Source organism: Eufriesea mexicana, unplaced genomic scaffold (genome assembly GCF_001483705.2).
Source record: "Eufriesea mexicana isolate 0111107269 unplaced genomic scaffold, ASM148370v2 scaffold2551, whole genome shotgun sequence".
Taxonomy (NCBI): Eukaryota; Metazoa; Arthropoda; class Insecta; order Hymenoptera; family Apidae; genus Eufriesea; species Eufriesea mexicana.
In genome coordinates this window covers 30,886-47,538 of record NW_016910623.1, presented here as the reverse complement: position 1 = coordinate 47,538, position 16,653 = coordinate 30,886, and the positions used below count along the sequence as shown (strand labels likewise).

Genomic DNA, 16,653 nt, shown 5'->3' with positions numbered 1-16,653 from the left:
TGCATTACGGTGCATCGAAAAGGTGGGACACTTTTAATCCCACCGTGCCCCAAAGAATTAAACGTGAATTAGTGAAATTTGATAAAGTGCTCCAGTAGAGTAGATTTTTGAAGGATAATTTATTTCGTAATTTTGATTGGAGTACGCGAAACTGGAAAGCTTGATCGACAGATTGAAATGGAAAACAAAGATGGATCCGCGACGTTACCGAGATCACAGAGCTGTGAAAAAGAAACTAGATATGAAGAACCCTGGTCGTGCCGACAAATATTTTCTCTTCGTGGAAGCCGAGTTTCACGTCGACTTTGGAGAATGACGGATAGCCGTGGGTCCCCTTTCGAGGGGCCCTTACGGGGCCTGCAAGGGCACGTAAGTGCCTTTTCGAATTTCTCGAGGATCGTGCATCCAACGAGAGCTATATCCCGGTAATCTGTCGATTCTTCGTGAGCAGGAAACATTTGGCAATTTCTCGGGCCCCCTTTCATCGCAGCTTTTCTACCCTCTGCAACATCTCTTCTTTTTCTATTCTCTTCTTCCTTTTTTTCCCCCCCGAACCTCCGCAACGAAGCCGGAAATTTGTCCGTGAAACGAGAGGAAAGATGATCGATCGATCGTCCTCGGAAAATATTCTTTCCCGTGTAAAATCCACGGAACTTTCATTTCCAGCACGTAGAAGAGACTGTTTACCCCTTTGTCGCGGACTCGTCCCTCGTCGAGCGAGTTGTTTCGAATTAGCGATTTAATGGCACTACAGTGGCTGCTCCACTTTTTTCTTACCGGGGAATCGTTGCACTGAAAACGGGGGGGAAAAAAGCCGGCTCGTTATTTACCGTGAAAAGACACGAACAATTTCGCGTTTTCGTCCTACATTTTCATCGCAAATCGCGTTTCTCGGAATAAACGTTAGGTTTATTAAATAACCCGCCGCAAACGGCCGTTACCCTCTTTTCACCGCGAGTCTTCCCTTTGTCCGCCAGCTTTCAAACGAAATTGATTATTCCGTTTAAGTTAATCATCGTCGCAACGAAATTGTCCCCGGAACAATCTCCCGCGAACAATATTCTCCCTTTTCGTTTCTCTTTTTCCCTTTCGACGAGCGCGGCGAACGTAACGTCACCGTATCGTCATTTACAAACGAGTTTGGAACGTGCCGTAAAGGAAGCACGATTTTGGAGCGTTCCTTAAAAATACGTGGTCCGGAAATAATCATCGATACCCAAAACCCTCTTAACCCCCTATAACCGGATTTCGACAGGGGGATCGCGCTCGAGTCTGCGATTCTGTCGCAAGAAATAGGATGCAATAATTGCCGTAAACAGATTGCTCGCGATACAACGATACCGTGGTAAAACAAGGCCAAGACTGCGCGAGGATACGCGATAATTCTATTTTCCTTGCTGCTTTTACACCGATATTACTCGCTCGCTGCCAAGGGTGCTTCTGCCGCGCGTAATTGAAAGGGAGACGCATCTGAGAACGTAACTGGCGTAATTGGCAACAGGAAGGCTACGAAATTTAATCCCGGACTAAAACACACGATTTCTTATTTATCTGTTTATTTTAGCGGATGTAAATTATCGTAACTGTCGAATAACAAATTTTCCAGAATTCAGCCGCACGAATTCGACTAGTTGCGCGCGACAGAGGGCGAAAAGCGAAGAATCCGTTACACGAAAATGCTGGCCGTTGTTTTATTAAATCGCGGGCGGAAACACGACGAATAACAGATTGAAGCGCGAGTTCGGGGCGGCGGCCCGTTTCCAAATAAAATTTCCGCCGGTGTACACGGGCGAACGTCGATGCAATTATCGCGCGTTCAGCGTGGCCCGGCTCGGTGACACGTTTTGCCGCACGAAAATTTCTATCAACAGGTTGTCACGGGGCCGGACGCGGTTTCCAAACGGCCGGAATCACTTTCACCCCCGCGTGCTTTCGCTTCGCCCTCCCTCGCGCTCTCTCCGCCCGCTTTCCTCCTCCTCTCTCTCGGCCGGCATGGAAATTGATGCATGGCAGATCGCGTTATTCGTTAAATAACCGTATCGATTCGGTGACCACGATGGAAATCGTTTCTCCGAACCCTCACGGCTGCCCGCTCGAGACCGCTGCAATTTCGTTTCCACAAACCCGATTCGAAGGGATCGCGAAACTGGCACGCCACGGATTCGCGCAATTTTAAATTCCTTCTGTATACAGACGTTCACCGAGTGACGCGTGAAAGCGGCCACGCTGCTGATTCCTCGTGGAAAAATAAGAGGAGGACGAAGAACGAAATTTCCTCGTTTTTCGCCTGGAAATCGAATTTTAAAATCGTCCTAACCTATCCCTTGCTGAGAGGCTCGACCGAGTCTCTGTTTCTCGAGAGAAACGCTGCATGTCGCAATTGTATAATATTCTAGCTCCTTTGTTAAGTGACTTCCAAAACAGGTGAAAAAGAAAATTATTAAAATCGAATTTTATTTATACCTATATCACGGATAGTTATCAGATCGGGTGGTTGCTATATTACTATTTTTGGCAGTGAAATGTAATATAGGCATAACGTGGGTTTCGTGATAAAGGAATTTGATACTAGATAAAGGGAAAGGAAATTTTCCAAAAGAGAAACGAGAATAATTGGTAAAATAAAATTTTCTTCCAACATTTTCTGCACACTCGAAAACGCAAATTTCTCTAAATTTTATTATACCAAATTTTATTCCTCATTTTTCTTTGTCTTTCTGCAAGGAATCCATTTTGCATATCTGCCATTGTTAAAAACGAATTTTATTTATACCTGTATCACAACGTGATCTAATAGTTCCAGTATTACTATTTTTGGCTGTGAAATACCATAATATAGGCATAACGTGGGTTTCGTGCTAAATCGATTTGACATGAGATAAAGGGAGAAGAAATTTTCTAAAAGGGAGACGAAAATAATTGATAAAATAAAATTTCGTTCTTCAAGAATTTTCTTTCAACACCTTCTGTACACTCGGAGACGCAAATTTCTCTAAATTTTATTATACCAAATTTTATTCCTCATTTTTCTTTGTCTTTCTGCAAGAAATCCATTTTGCATATCTGGCATTGTTAAAAACGAATTTTATTTATACCTGTACCACAACCTGATTTAATAGTTCCAGTAGTACTATTTTTGATTGTGAAATGCTATAATATATGCATAACGTGGGTTTCGTGCTAAATCGATTTGACATGAGATAAAGGGAGAAGAAATTTTCCAAAAGGGAGACGAAAATAATTGATAAAATAGAATTTCGTTCTTTAATAATTTTCTTTCAACACCTTCTGTACACTCGGAGACGCAAATTTCTCTAAATTTTATTATACCAAATTTTATTCCTCATTTTTCTTTGTCTTTCTGCAAGAAATCCATTTTGCATATCTGGCATTGTTAAAAACGAATTTTATTTATACCTGTACCACAACCTGATTTAATAGTTCCAGTAGTACTATTTTTGATTGTGAAATGCTATAATATATGCATAACGTGGGTTTCGTGCTAAATCGATTTGACATGAGATAAAGGGAGAAGAAATTTTCCAAAAGGGAGACGAAAATAATTGATAAAATAGAATTTCGTTCTTTAATAATTTTCTTTCAACACCTTCTGTACACTCGGAGACGCAAATTTCTCTAAATTTTATTATACCAAATTTTATTCCTCATTTTTCTTTGTCTTTCTGCAAGAAATCCATTTTGCATATCTGGCATTGTTAAAAACGAATTTTATTTATACCTGTACCACAACCTGATTTAATAGTTCCAGTAGTACTATTTTTTATTGTGAAATGCTATAATATATGCATAACGTGGGTTTCGTGCTAAATCGATTTGACATGAGATAAAGGGAGAAGAAATTTTCCAAAAGGGGGACGAAAATAATTGATAAAATAAAATTTCGTTCTTCAAGAATTTTCTTCCAACACCTTCTGTACACTCGGAGACGCAAATTTCTGTAAATTTTATTATACCAAATTTTGTTCCTCATTTTTCTTTGTCTTTCTGCAAGGAATCCATTTTGCATATTTGCCATTGTTAAAAAAGAATTTTATTTATACCTGCATCACAACGTGATCTAATAGTTCCAGTATTACTATTTTTGGCTGTGAAATGCCATAATATAGGCATAGCGTGGGTTTCGTGCTAAATCGATTTGACATAAGATAAAGAGAAAAGAAATTTCCTAAAAGGGAAACGAAATAATTGGTAAAATAAAATTTTCTTCCAACACCTTCAGCATACTCGAAAACGCGAATTTCTCTAAATTTTATCTCTCTCTTTTCCTTATTTTTCCACAAGGAATCCATTTTGCGTATCTGCCATTACGTTTCTCTCCGTGAGCATAATCGAGTAGCGACCCGATGCTTACGCTGGGAGTTGGAGAGCAGGATTATCGGCTGTCTGGTAATTTCTCTCAATTAACCAGTCTCGACTGGCCACGTACGATTCGTGGTGTACTCGCATGCAGATCGATTTAAGTTTCTGAACGGTTGTCTGGTCGGAAAGTTGTGGTGTTCGAAGGGGGGTGCGTCTCGCGCGATAGGGGAGGTTTCGCGACGCCTGGCGACGCCTGGCGCCCTCGATCCGCGTCCCTTGGATCATTTTCCGCGCTGCGGGTAAAAACGAGGATCGCGGCACGTCGATGGACACCGATTAGCCCGTAACGCAATCTCGTCGAATCAATTTCACCGTTTTATTCCTCGGCGTTAATCCCTTCGTGGCTCCGGTTTCGGCGATGGTTCGTCCAGCGTAATAAACAATTTCGTGCGCTCTCGGCTTACCTTGGTTGCTAATTAAAACACCGGGAAACGGCGAGGGTTGGTGCAGAAGGTGCAAGAAATCGAGCGTTTCTTGTTCTACCGTGATTTTAATAGGCTACGTGTATAAATAGTCGCTGACATTTTGTAATCCTTTGAGGCGGCTTCCCGCCCCATTTTCTGCTCTTTTTCTTCCTGCTATTTTTATTATTTTCATTTATCCTCAGTCGGTTATGTTCGTTATTATCATTCTCCTTTTTGTCCCTCCCTCTCTGTCCTACGTTTCGAGGTGGGGGAAATTGAAGGTAGATCGAGTCGTGGGGAAATTCGAGTTCCTTTTTTTACTCGCCTCGCGACCCTGACGACTACCGAATGTTCTCTCGCTCCTGCCAAGCACCGTCATTAAGGTCGAATATTTAAATTGAATTTACGAGTCCTGGCCCGAGGCTACGCGTAGGATCCAGTCGGAGATGTGGCTGAATCGGACACGAAGATCTGCTACGATCGGCCTACGATCTTTCTCCTGCAACTGAGAATTAAACCACGCGAACGTTGATGCGAGGTTTGGTTCGATTTTCCAACCCTTTTCTCTCGATTATTTCGTCCAATTTTTCGGCGGTAGTCCCCCCGTAACGATAACAGAACGATCGACGATTCTGTCATTAAACGGAAAAATTCGTTGAGAAATTTTCGAGTTCTACCGACCGAAGATTCACGAGTGACGCAGGAATGAGAAACTCGTGATTAATAGTCACGAGACTGGTCGGTATCTCGTCTAGGATTGACGAAAAATCCAGCGATGACTCGCGCACGGCGTAACCTTTCAGGGACGCGGCGGAATTTTCGTAAATTGTTGCGAACACTTTCTGCCAGACGGTTCTTAGAGCCTGCTCATAAATTATTCATGAGCTCGCTGAACTTAAGAATCTCGAGAACATCCACACCTCCGAATTACTTTATACAATTAATTACCCAACTGTTACACAATTAAGCCCGTTTCACGCGGCTCGAATTGCCACCGGCCGATCCAATTTCGGGGGGCCCCTCCGTCTCGGTGCGATTACCCCGGCTGGTTTTACCAAAATTCTAGTTCATACATCAACGTTGCCTCCGTCTCGGGCGGAGATATAACTGTTAAAACAGCGACGAGGGGGGAACGGCGGGGGAAAAAAATTCCCGCTTTCCTGAGTCGATCGATCAAGCTCCCTAACAGTCATCAAGAGCAGTCTATGCCGAGAAATTACCGCGAACGTGATTTTCTCGGTTCCTTGAGCGTCGCGCGAAGTAAATCGTGGTCGATTAATCAGGGAATTACAGAAGTAACAGCACCGAGGCGGCCTCGAGTCCATACGGGCCGACGTTTCGCAATTAAAAGCGTTAATCTCTCGCACACTCGCGCCATTTCGGAATTCGTCATTAGTATTTTTCATTTCCGACGCGACGACCCTGCGCCCGCGCCGTCCTCGAGGACCCCCTCGAGATCCTCCGCGGCCCCCGAGATCGCGAGCGCGTCGCATCTCCGTGCACCGGGTCGTCCCGAGTGCCCGCGCCATTTTCGAAATTTTATGCCGCCTTCGAAACGCGAGATACCCGATCGAAGCGACCCAAGGCGAGACACATGATCGAATCTAGATCCCTCGTAATTCCCATCTGGCCAAGATCCTCGTGTTAACCTTTAATCGAATTACTGCTGGTCAATATTGAACCGAATTGCACGCCATTAAAACGCTATTAAATATTCCCCGACGCTGGTGGAGGCTCTTTTCCCACGACGAGTCTCTGCAGCTGTCATGGCCGCTCGTCCGATCTTCCTTACACCCGATTTCGAATAAAATTTTGAGGGTAATGATCCAGGATGAAACGAACGGTTCGATTCTTCGATATAATCGGTGGAAAAATCGATGATAGAATAACTTCTCGTTTTCTCGAAGCAGTTACCTGTTGCGATAGTTGCCATTTGCTCATCGTCGAAAGTGAATCGCGCGAAGAGAAGGTTGAAACGGAAAAGGAACGGTTGTCTGATTTCGAGCTGCTTTTCAGGGTCACGTCCAAAGACTCGTATCAATTAAAAGTGTCAATTTGTAAACCACTGGCGCGTAATTTGCATCGAACGAACCGTCGGATTATTTACGAGAGGAGCCTTGGGATCCACTAATCGCTCATCCTCCGCGACGTAATAATTCGCGCGAGAGAAATGTTTCGCGCAATGGAAACGGCTGTTAACGCGCCTCTTCAACGGGAATTTTTATTTACGAACAAGTCGGACCATTTATTTCCCCTTTCTCCCCTCCCCCCGTTTCACCCAGCATCCACCGTGATTCTCGGCATCGCGGATTGTCCGACCGGGAACGATCCGTGGATTTATCCCTCGATATCCGTCTTGCTCCGCGAAACAGCCGAACAGCTCGCTGATGGGATTTCTAGTAGGACAGCAGGATTAAGAGTGTCTCGAAAGTAAGACACGGAGGTCTTCGGGGTTAAAAGACGACGAGGAAGAAATTAGTTCAGCAATAAAGTTCCATCGGTTCCGTGGAAGCGCCGTTAATTAGCCGGTTTACGATTGCTTTTCTCCGTGGCCGCGTTTACGAGTGCTGTTCCATCTTTTCGAAAAAAACCACCGTCTCGAAAAGTCGCTTCGAAGAAACAGAAGAAACCCGGCCAGCGTGGTTTTATCGCTCTTTGCATCTATCCAAAATCTCGCCGTCGTTGCGATCATCCGGCTATTTTTGATCCAAACTCGTTCCCGTCGATCGTTCGAAAAAATAGAAAAAAAAATAGAGAGCGAGAAGAGAGAACGACGGAGACTCTCGAGCTCCTCTCTGGAACTAGGAAAAAAAAAAAATGGAAAAAAAAGAGGGGAAAAAAAAAAAAAAAAAAAAAAAAAAAAAAAAAGCCGGAGAAACACAAAACTCCCATCTTCATTAACAAAGGAAGCATCATCAAACGAATCAATTTGCGCGCCCAGGCCGAGTGAAGGGCCATTTTTTCTCTCTCTCTCTCTCCCTCTCTCTCTCTCCCCCTCCTTTTTTTCTCTTTTTCTTTTTTCCTCTCGACCAAGAGCTCGAGCGTAATCAACGCTCGCGTTGAGCAGTTTTTAATCGACATTCCGCGTGATTCGAGCTGAATTTCCTGCTCGATTCCTTAATCCTCTCGATTAATCGTGGCCAGGCTCGCAGTCGGGCCCCGTGCGGAAAGAGAGAGGCTGTGCTCCGAGGAGCGAAGAAAGAACGGGAGAGAACCGAGAGAGGGAGCGAGAGACGATCGCGTTACGTGGGCCCGAGTGCGAACTTGACACCGGCAAGGACGCGTTTCGAAAGGAGGAAATAAAAAATACTGGTCCCAGGCCGTTAAAGGACGTGGCAAGTCAGCTGTTGAAGACGCACGCAACAACGATCACCGAATAAATCACGAGTAAAAGGATCGCGGACGCAGACGAGTCGAGGTCGAGTCTCTTCTGTGTTGGACTCGCCGCGGGAATTAAGGAGGATCTCGCGAGAATCGCGAACCGGCTAACGGGATACGTATTCGAGATTTTTTCCAGCCCCCCCTACCCCCACCGCCTTCTCCCTACCTTTTCCTTTTCCTTTTCCCTTTCCTTTCCATTTTTTTTCCTCTCCTTTTCTTCGGCTTTTTATTCCTCTCTTTAACGAAGTCCCTGGCCGGCTCGTAGGATCGATCCGGGGCCATTTTCTTCGTTCGCGTTTATCGGTGGGGGGAGATTGGTTTGATTAAAGGAGGTTCGTGATGCAGGGAAGGTTGCATGCTTTGCTTCTGGTTTTGTTCTACCTGAACGCAACGTCGGTTCTGTTAAGTCAACCGGGTTCCTTGGCTCGCCTCGGTTTGATCAATAATCAGTTTTCTAACCATTCCCGATTCATGCGTCCGGGCTCAATTACGGCCACACGATGCCGAGCAATTACGCTCTTTGATTTCCCGATCTATATTCCGATCTATACGCCGATCTATATCCTCATTTTCCTGCCGCAGTTTATGTAACTCGTTTCGCAAGATCCAACTATAGTCACGAGCGATCCTCTTCCCTTCGCCGGTCTGTATCCCCATTTTTCCCCTCCCCCCTCCCCCCTCTCGTTGCCATAATCACTTTTCGAAATGCTACCAGAAATTCTGCGCACGATCCCGTTTTAATACCTCGGCTGCCGCCGTTGGTCATCCGTGACTGCAGCTCGTCCTCTCTGCCGGGGGGTCATGGTGATCATCGAATGCCGGTGACCAGAGTGCCACAGTTGCTCAGATTAGTAACGTACAACGAATATCGTCCGTATGCAATTACTTCGGCATTGCTAAAGAAAAATCTCGCTACTCGAGGACATGATGTATTACAGAAATTAAGCAGATCATAGAGGCAGTGTAACACAGTGATCTTTAACCACTGCGTCGCAGTAATTTTTAGAAGATTGCGCGTCTCTTTCATTTTTCTTAAGAGTATCTCATCGGTGAGACACCAGTTTGCTGTCAATCGAAGTTCCTAAAGACAGCTATAAAAGTATATTTTTCTACGCACTATGGGATTTTGATAATCAGATTATACTTGGCGAGACGAATGGTAGAAAATCATTATCGTAATGGAGATTCGTGAGAAACTGTCGTGACGATTAATCTGTCAATACTCCTCCTGAAACGTCATAAGAGGGAACTCGGTGGAATGATCTATCCACGCATGACAGACGATGGAACCGTGCCCCGAACCGTGCCCCAAAGTAGCATCCATGGTTTATGGAACAGCCAGTCCAGCTCTGGAGCCTATTTTACTTTGCCCCACGGCGCTGCATCCCTGAACCCTTCATCTCCGCGCTTGTTCCTCATCCAATAAGCCTCTCCAACCTAGGACCCATATTTTTCTCTTCCCTCTGCGATCCTGTAATTCCGCGAGCTCGTCTTCCTGCCTGTCCCCGTACTCCTGTAATCGTATTTCCCCCGTTGCCGGCGTTCCTTTGGCCAGGAGGCTTATCCGTTTGCCGGCCGAAAAGAGGACGCGCAGGGGCTAGCGAGGCGGCAGGATAGTGGTTACGGTACCGTATGGAACGCGATTCACACGTCCCTGCCAGTTTCTGCCAGTTTCTGCGTACCTCGCCGGCGTTTCCTCGCGCGTCTCCGTTCACGCACAAGATATTATCGAGCGGATCTCGCGCATTCGTTCGTTCCGCTTCGATCGCTCCGCGATTCCGCAACGTTCTCCGCCGATCGGGGGAAATCCGCGAACGAAATTTCGTAGGAACTGTGCAGGTGACTTCGACGTGCCACGTCGTCGTCTCCTTCCCGAGTCGATTTCTCCGCCAATTTGGTTTCTCCCTAACGTAATGGAAACGTCTAGCGTAACGTATCGCGAAGCTAGATAGAGTACTATCGTCGATTATGGCAGGGAATCGGAATGGAACCGAAGAGGTGACTCGAGTTTCCATATGCCATATTGTCTCGGCCTTGGTCTTTCGTGCCATGAATCAGTTCCTCGGCTGTTCATCCCTAATGGGGAGCCGTAATGTATTACATTATAAGCTCGGATGTAGTATTATGGTTGATTATGGGAGTGGGTCCGTGGAAGTTTATGGAAATCGTGGATCACGCTGTTTGATCGGAACAAAGTGGAAATACGAATCGGCTATTCCGATTCGAGATGTATCGATCTCTGATAGACCGAGACTAATCGATCGGATAGCCTGGGCTACGAAGTCTACCGGACTTTAGCTGGATTATTATCATAACGGTTGTAAAAATTCGTAACGGTTCGATGGATGGCCAAGCTGCCTGCCGGAGGCTCCGCCGCCACTTTTATTGGACGATGTTGCGACTGGCTCGCGGGATAATCTGCTCGAGTTTCTTTTCGGTGACAAGTTCGACCTAATTCGTGGTCAGGTTTTTTTCCGAAACCGGCGACTGCCAACTCGTGGAAACGAGACGCTGCTTCTTTCTCGAGCTGGCGTCGGTCTCGTGGCAAGCGTTGAACCAGCGGAAGCTGCGAGCATTGGTAGAGTCAGGGTCAAACGTAGACAAACGAACAGGTGCTTCGGCTAAATTGTCTAGGAAGCGTTATAAATCACGCTGGATGGGAACACGAAGATCCAAGAAACTCTGCTAACGGGATAGGATATTATAGATCTGGATCGCAGAGGTAACCAAGAGATCGATTTGGTACCTTTTTGGTGACCATTTTTGGTTCACAGTGTTCCTCGCGCTCGAAACGTCGACAAATTTCTCGCGTGTCTAACAGTCGTTAAAACCGAGATTATGACGGAACAGTATGATCCTCGGAAGGCCACAGATCGTTGCTGTGATCCCGGGGCGTGGCAGCGAGTGATCCGAGAAAGGAATCCATCGTTTTACGTAACAATCTCGAGTGATCCGCGATCAGCCAGGAAACTGACCGCCTCTGCACCGCTCCTCGCGTGTCCAGGATAGTTTCCATGATTCTTCGCGTTGTCCTGGTGCGATACCCTCCGTCTATGATGGCTCGCGTAGCACCGGTCGACTTCCAAGAAGTTGGAACACGCATCGTTGTAATTTCAAGATGGAATCTCGTGACCCGAGCGAATTACTTGTTGCTCTCCCCGCTGTTCTCGCTCCTCTCGCATCCTCCTCGGTGTGTCTCCTCCATATTCCCGATGATCTTCGACCGTCGATGCGCCAAAGTGCAATCCACGGACGGAACGATCGCGAAACGCGAGTGCGAGCTCGAACGAGAGCTGGAACGATCGTTAGCCGCGATTAAATCGAAGCGGGGAACGTGGACTGATGCTAGAGAACGGAAGAACGGAGGACAGAGTCTAATGAGGATTCGGTGGCTGGAACGGGCACCGCTGTAAACCGGTCCATCGGACAAAAATTGCCGGTCGCGATCGTTGCTGGTTCGTGGAATCACCGGAAGTCGCGCAACTTTGTTTCCACGCGAGAACTCGGAATCCGTTTCCTCCTTGGGGTATCAATTAGATCGGACAAATTAGAACACCGGCCGAGTCAATATTGATACCGACAGGAACCAGGAGGAGCGGTAATGAGCGGCGTTGCTCTTTTCTCTCTCTCTCTCTCTTTCTCTCTCGCTCTCTCTTGTTCTGTCTCGCTAGTCGAGCTACGGAGAGAGGCAGAAAGAGAGAGAGGGAGAGAGGAGTAAGGGGAGAGAATAAAAAGGAGAAACAAAAAGAGGAGGTATTTAAGGCTACCGACGAACGAACTACCGTACAAAGAGGAGCCGAGACACCGAGGGCAGGAACAAAAAGGGGCAGAGAGGAAGGTAAAAGACGGACAGAGACGAAATAAAAAGACGTGGAAGGGGGAATTAAGAGAGGAAGAGGGAAGAGAGAAGGAGAACAGAAAGAGAGAGATCTCTATGCGGTAGCTAAAGCCAGTCAGTCAGGTATGCCTGGAGGCTAGGCCATGATAGACAAGGTCATCCTCTCCCAGCTTTACACGTATGCTCCGGCTACTGCCAGTCCTCGTTTACATTTATTTATTTATAAATATACCGCGGCGCTCGGCTAATGCGCCGTCTCCAAGAGAGAGAAGGAGGAAGCGGAGCAACCGGCCACACGGATGGAAAGAGACCGGACAGTCCAGACGACGATGGAACCCCTTCACCTGTAGATTGCTTCTCTTTCATTATTCGGTTAATCGCGGCGCAATAGACGCGGCGAAAAGGCTACCGCCGTTACTCCTTCGTCGGATACCTTTTTTCGCCAGGCAAAGTTCCGGAGTTCCAACCTGGACTTTGCCTTCTCCTCCCGTTCGCCGTCTTGCCGATCCGTCAATGATTCATCGTGACGAGGATTAAGCGAATCTTAATTATAACCGGCGTAAATTTTCCCGTGAACGCGGCTTTGTACCACGTAGCCACGTTTCGTTTTCGTTCTTACGCTCGCAGCTTATGCTATAACTGGGAAATAATCGCGAAGGAATTGTCAGTGGTTTTCTAATCTAGCCTGGCAGCTGTCGGTAATTAATTAACGAAATGAGTCGTAACGAATTAACAGCGTGGTCGTTCATTCTGATTACAGATCTTCGGTAGCAAGGCGGACCTGCAGCTCCACACGCAGATCCACATGCGCGAGGCGAAGCCGTACAAATGCACCCAGTGCTCGAAGGCGTTCGCGAACTCCTCGTACCTGTCCCAGCACACCAGGATCCACCTGGGCATCAAGCCGTACCGCTGCGAGATTTGCCAGCGGAAGTTCACCCAACTGAGCCACCTACAGCAGCACATCCGCACGCACACCGGTGACAAACCGTACAAGTGCCGGCATCCAGGCTGCACGAAGGCGTTCAGCCAGCTGAGCAACCTACAGAGCCACTCCCGCTGCCACCAGACCGACAAGCCGTACAAGTGTAACTCCTGCTACAAGTGCTTCTCCGACGAGCCCAGCCTGCTCGAGCACATACCGAAGCACAAGGAGTCGAAGCACCTTAAGACGCACATCTGCCAGTACTGCGGCAAGAGTTACACCCAGGAGACCTATCTGGCCAAGCACATGCAGAAACACGCGGAGAGAACGGACAAGAGACCTCCTATAATCGGTACCGGGCTCAGGCCGTCGATCCACGCGATGGCGGCTCATCATCAAGACCACTACTGGCCGAAAGTCAGTCCGGACTCGGTGATCAGCGATCTACACGACCGGCTGCCCCATCACCATACCGACTACCATCAGAACCAGAACCCGGAGATGCTGTTGCCCGGCCACGGTCACCGCGGCGAGTCCATAGAGAACGATTCCAGGCAACAGACCCCGCAACCGGGTGCCAATCATCATCCCAACAGCAGCTCGGCGTTCACGCCGATCTCCTCGATCTCGATAAACTCGATCTCCTCCATGCAACACCCGTTGAACCCGCTGAACCACCTGCACTACCCGGGCAGCCATCATCCAGCCTCCAGGCCGTACCTCTACGAGGCCTTCAACTCCACGCAGAAATCCTCGCCAGCGTCCTCCTCGTCCGGAGTGACGTCCGGCACGACCAGCAACCAGAACGCGACCTCGTTCCCCAATCAGTTGATCAGCCTCCATCAGATCAGGAACTACGCGCACCAACCGAACCTCGGAAACCTAGGCAACCTAGGGAACCTAGGCAATCTGAGCAATCTGAGCAACCTAAGCGCGACGATGGAGAGCCACGCTCTCCTCGGCGGACTCAAGGAGAAGCAGTAACTCCGGCTGGTCTTGGAGATTAGGAACAAAACTATCGCTATTTCTCCTCGGTTTCTTTTTTCTTCTTCGTGTCCACCTGTTCCTCCTCCCTGCGTCCTCTTGCCTTTCCGCGCCGATCTCCGACGGTCAGCGCGACGTTCCATCCTTCTGACCGCTTCTTCCCCAACGCTCGCACGTCCTTCCAATTCGCTCCTCCTCCGTGTCTCTCTCCTTTCCTCTTCCTTCGCGTAATCCCGTAGAAATTTCGAGACCTGTTTGCAGTGTGTGTGCACGCATCCCGATCACGAGTCATTTCTAGATCGTTCCTCTTTCTTCTTTCTCTCCTTCTATTTTCTTTCTCCTCTCCGGGGAAAAGGTGCCAGGGGTGGGCTAGTCGTTTCGGGACCCCCGACCATTCGAGCAACGCGCCTTTTAATTTATCACACTCACTTAACGAAGTCTAAGTGGTCAGAAAAATATATTCCTCCCGATTCTTTCCCCCCCGGTATACACGTAGCATGTATATCTCTCAAATCGGTAAACCGGTTTCACGAAGAAAATGATGCATTTTCTTCCACGCTTTCAGCCATTTCCTTTTATCAACGTCGTTGACGAAAACAGCGACGAACGTTTCTCTGAACAGCAGAGATCTAATCGCGTCGTTATTCCATCGAGGAACATTAATCTCCTCGAAAAGCATTCGCGAGTCGAATGCAAATCGATCCAGCGACTTTTAATCGTTTCAATGCTACCGGGCATCCATGCATGAAGAACGAATATTAGAAAGTCCCTGTTCGGTACCGTATCGACAGGCACTTCCTATCGATCCGCCGTGAATCGGCAAGATCGATCGCGATCGAGCCTCCCGATGTAACCGACCGTTTAGCCTCGGCGCTGATTAACTTTCACGTTCGCGAGTTAGTTAGAAAGTAGCCTGGAACGATAATCGACCAGCGTGTTTCTCGATGTTCGGGTTCCCGTGGCGAACAGTCGCACGACGAGGACGATCCTGGTACCGGAGTCTGCTGGATTTCCTAGCCAAGCTATTTTCGAGGGACGTCCCTCTCCGGTACCAAGCGAACGCTTGCCTCCTCTATCCACCCTGAAGATCTCCTTAGGTTAACGTTTCCTCCCATTCTCCCTTCCTTCTTCTTCATTTTTCTCTTTTTCTTTTTCTTTCTTTCGTCTCTTTTTCCTCTTTTCTCTTCACTTTGGTGTTCCGACGATCCGGTGGTCCCATCAGCGATACAAACACGATACAATCGATCTTGGCATGTGGTTTTAATCCGGTTTGGTTTGTAGTTGGAAGAAGTTTCCGTTGCCACGAGTTCCGTAGTTAGGGGTAGTTGGGAGACCAACCGCGAAATCCCGAGCCCGACTCGGATTTCCGCGGACTCTGTTTGCTCGATGATTCGCTGTAGGCTGCTCGCTGTCGCGAAGCTGCTCTTCGCGGTTGGTTCTGTTGAAGGGTGTGTGCGCGAGATACTCCTCGACGCGACTGCTCCTCTCCTCTTCCTCTTTTTGAATGTCAATCCCGAATCGTAGAACGCATTGCATCCCCCGGTTGCGTTGGAGCCGACGGAGCAGTCGTCTCGAGGATGATAGGTCCAAGAGAGATATTCTTTCAGAGGGCTTCTTCGACGCGACCGGTCTCTAGGAATCAACGGAGCAACTACCCCGTGGTAACGACGGAATCTCGAGGAAACGGTGGCTTCGGAGCTCGACCCTGTTCTGCTCGACCAGAGGAGCGAGAGGACGCTGCGGAACGATGAGGAGGAGTTGCTTAAAAGCGGCCGTTTCGTAGGAACCAACGCGCACAGTCCGTTTCGGCTCGATCCCCGTCACACTTTCTAATTACGAGACGATCGCCGATAAAGTTTCTCCCTTCGATCGCTGCCTCCTGAAAGTCTGTACAAAACGGCAGGAATCGATGGGACCGCCGGCAATTTCGTTCTTTTTCGCGTTCCTGCCTCCCAGGAGCATCGTACGTAAGAGGGAATAGCAAAGCCAGGAGAAATCGTGTCGTGGAGTAGAGCTATTTTCCAAGGGGTGGCTCACCCCCTGAAACCGGTGCTGGGGGTTGGGCACACCTTTCTGGGTCGAGTGGACGTTTCGCTCGCAACGGGATAATTAACGAAGCGAATGTGTGTGTCTGAGCAAGCCGGAAACTCTGTCTGTGCACGAGTGCGTGTGCGTGCGTGAGCGTGTGCGTGTGCGTGGGTCTGCGTATACGTGTGGTGTGGCGAGTGGGTGGGAGAGGAGGGGAAAGAAAGGAAGAAGGGAAAAAATGAAATGGGAGTCTAAGCATCGCACGCACCTTTTAAATAGGAGTTACACGCGTACACACACATTACATGAGGGCACAAATCGTGTGAATACCTTTGAGGACGAAGCGAGAAAGGAAGAGGGAGAGCGTGAGTGAGAGAAAGAGAGGGTGCAAGAGAGATTTAGGGTAGGTCGACGACAGTGCCACGAAATAATAAATGCGAAAGTAACGGAAATAATAGAGAATTAAAGAGGGAACGAGGAGCAGAGAAAGGGAGAAAGAGAGGGAGAGAGAGAGAAAGAGCGAAGAGGCGGAGAGGGTTGAAAGGCTAGCAACCACACAGAGGCGCACAGAGAAAGAGAGAAAGAGCGAGAGAGAGAGAGAGAGAGAGAGAGAGAGGAAAGGAGAGAACGGTACGGAGAACCTCCTTGTACATAGTTATTATATAAATATATAAATATATATATATAAATAAATGAATAAATAAATATTATAT

The 16,653-nt window shown here is 47.9% G+C and overlaps 1 protein-coding gene across 1 annotated transcript in view; it reads left to right on the top strand.

The window, feature by feature from the left end:
* LOC108550225 (zinc finger protein rotund) overlaps positions 1-16,544 on the top strand; it is a 258,860-nt gene extending 242,316 nt beyond the window's left edge. The window contains exon 6 of the mRNA XM_017903920.1: positions 12,764-16,544. Coding sequence (XP_017759409.1) covers positions 12,764-13,912 — 1,149 coding nt within the window. The 3' untranslated portion in view covers positions 13,913-16,544. The remainder of the gene's footprint in view (positions 1-12,763) is intronic.
* Positions 16,545-16,653: the final 109 nt, after the last annotated feature.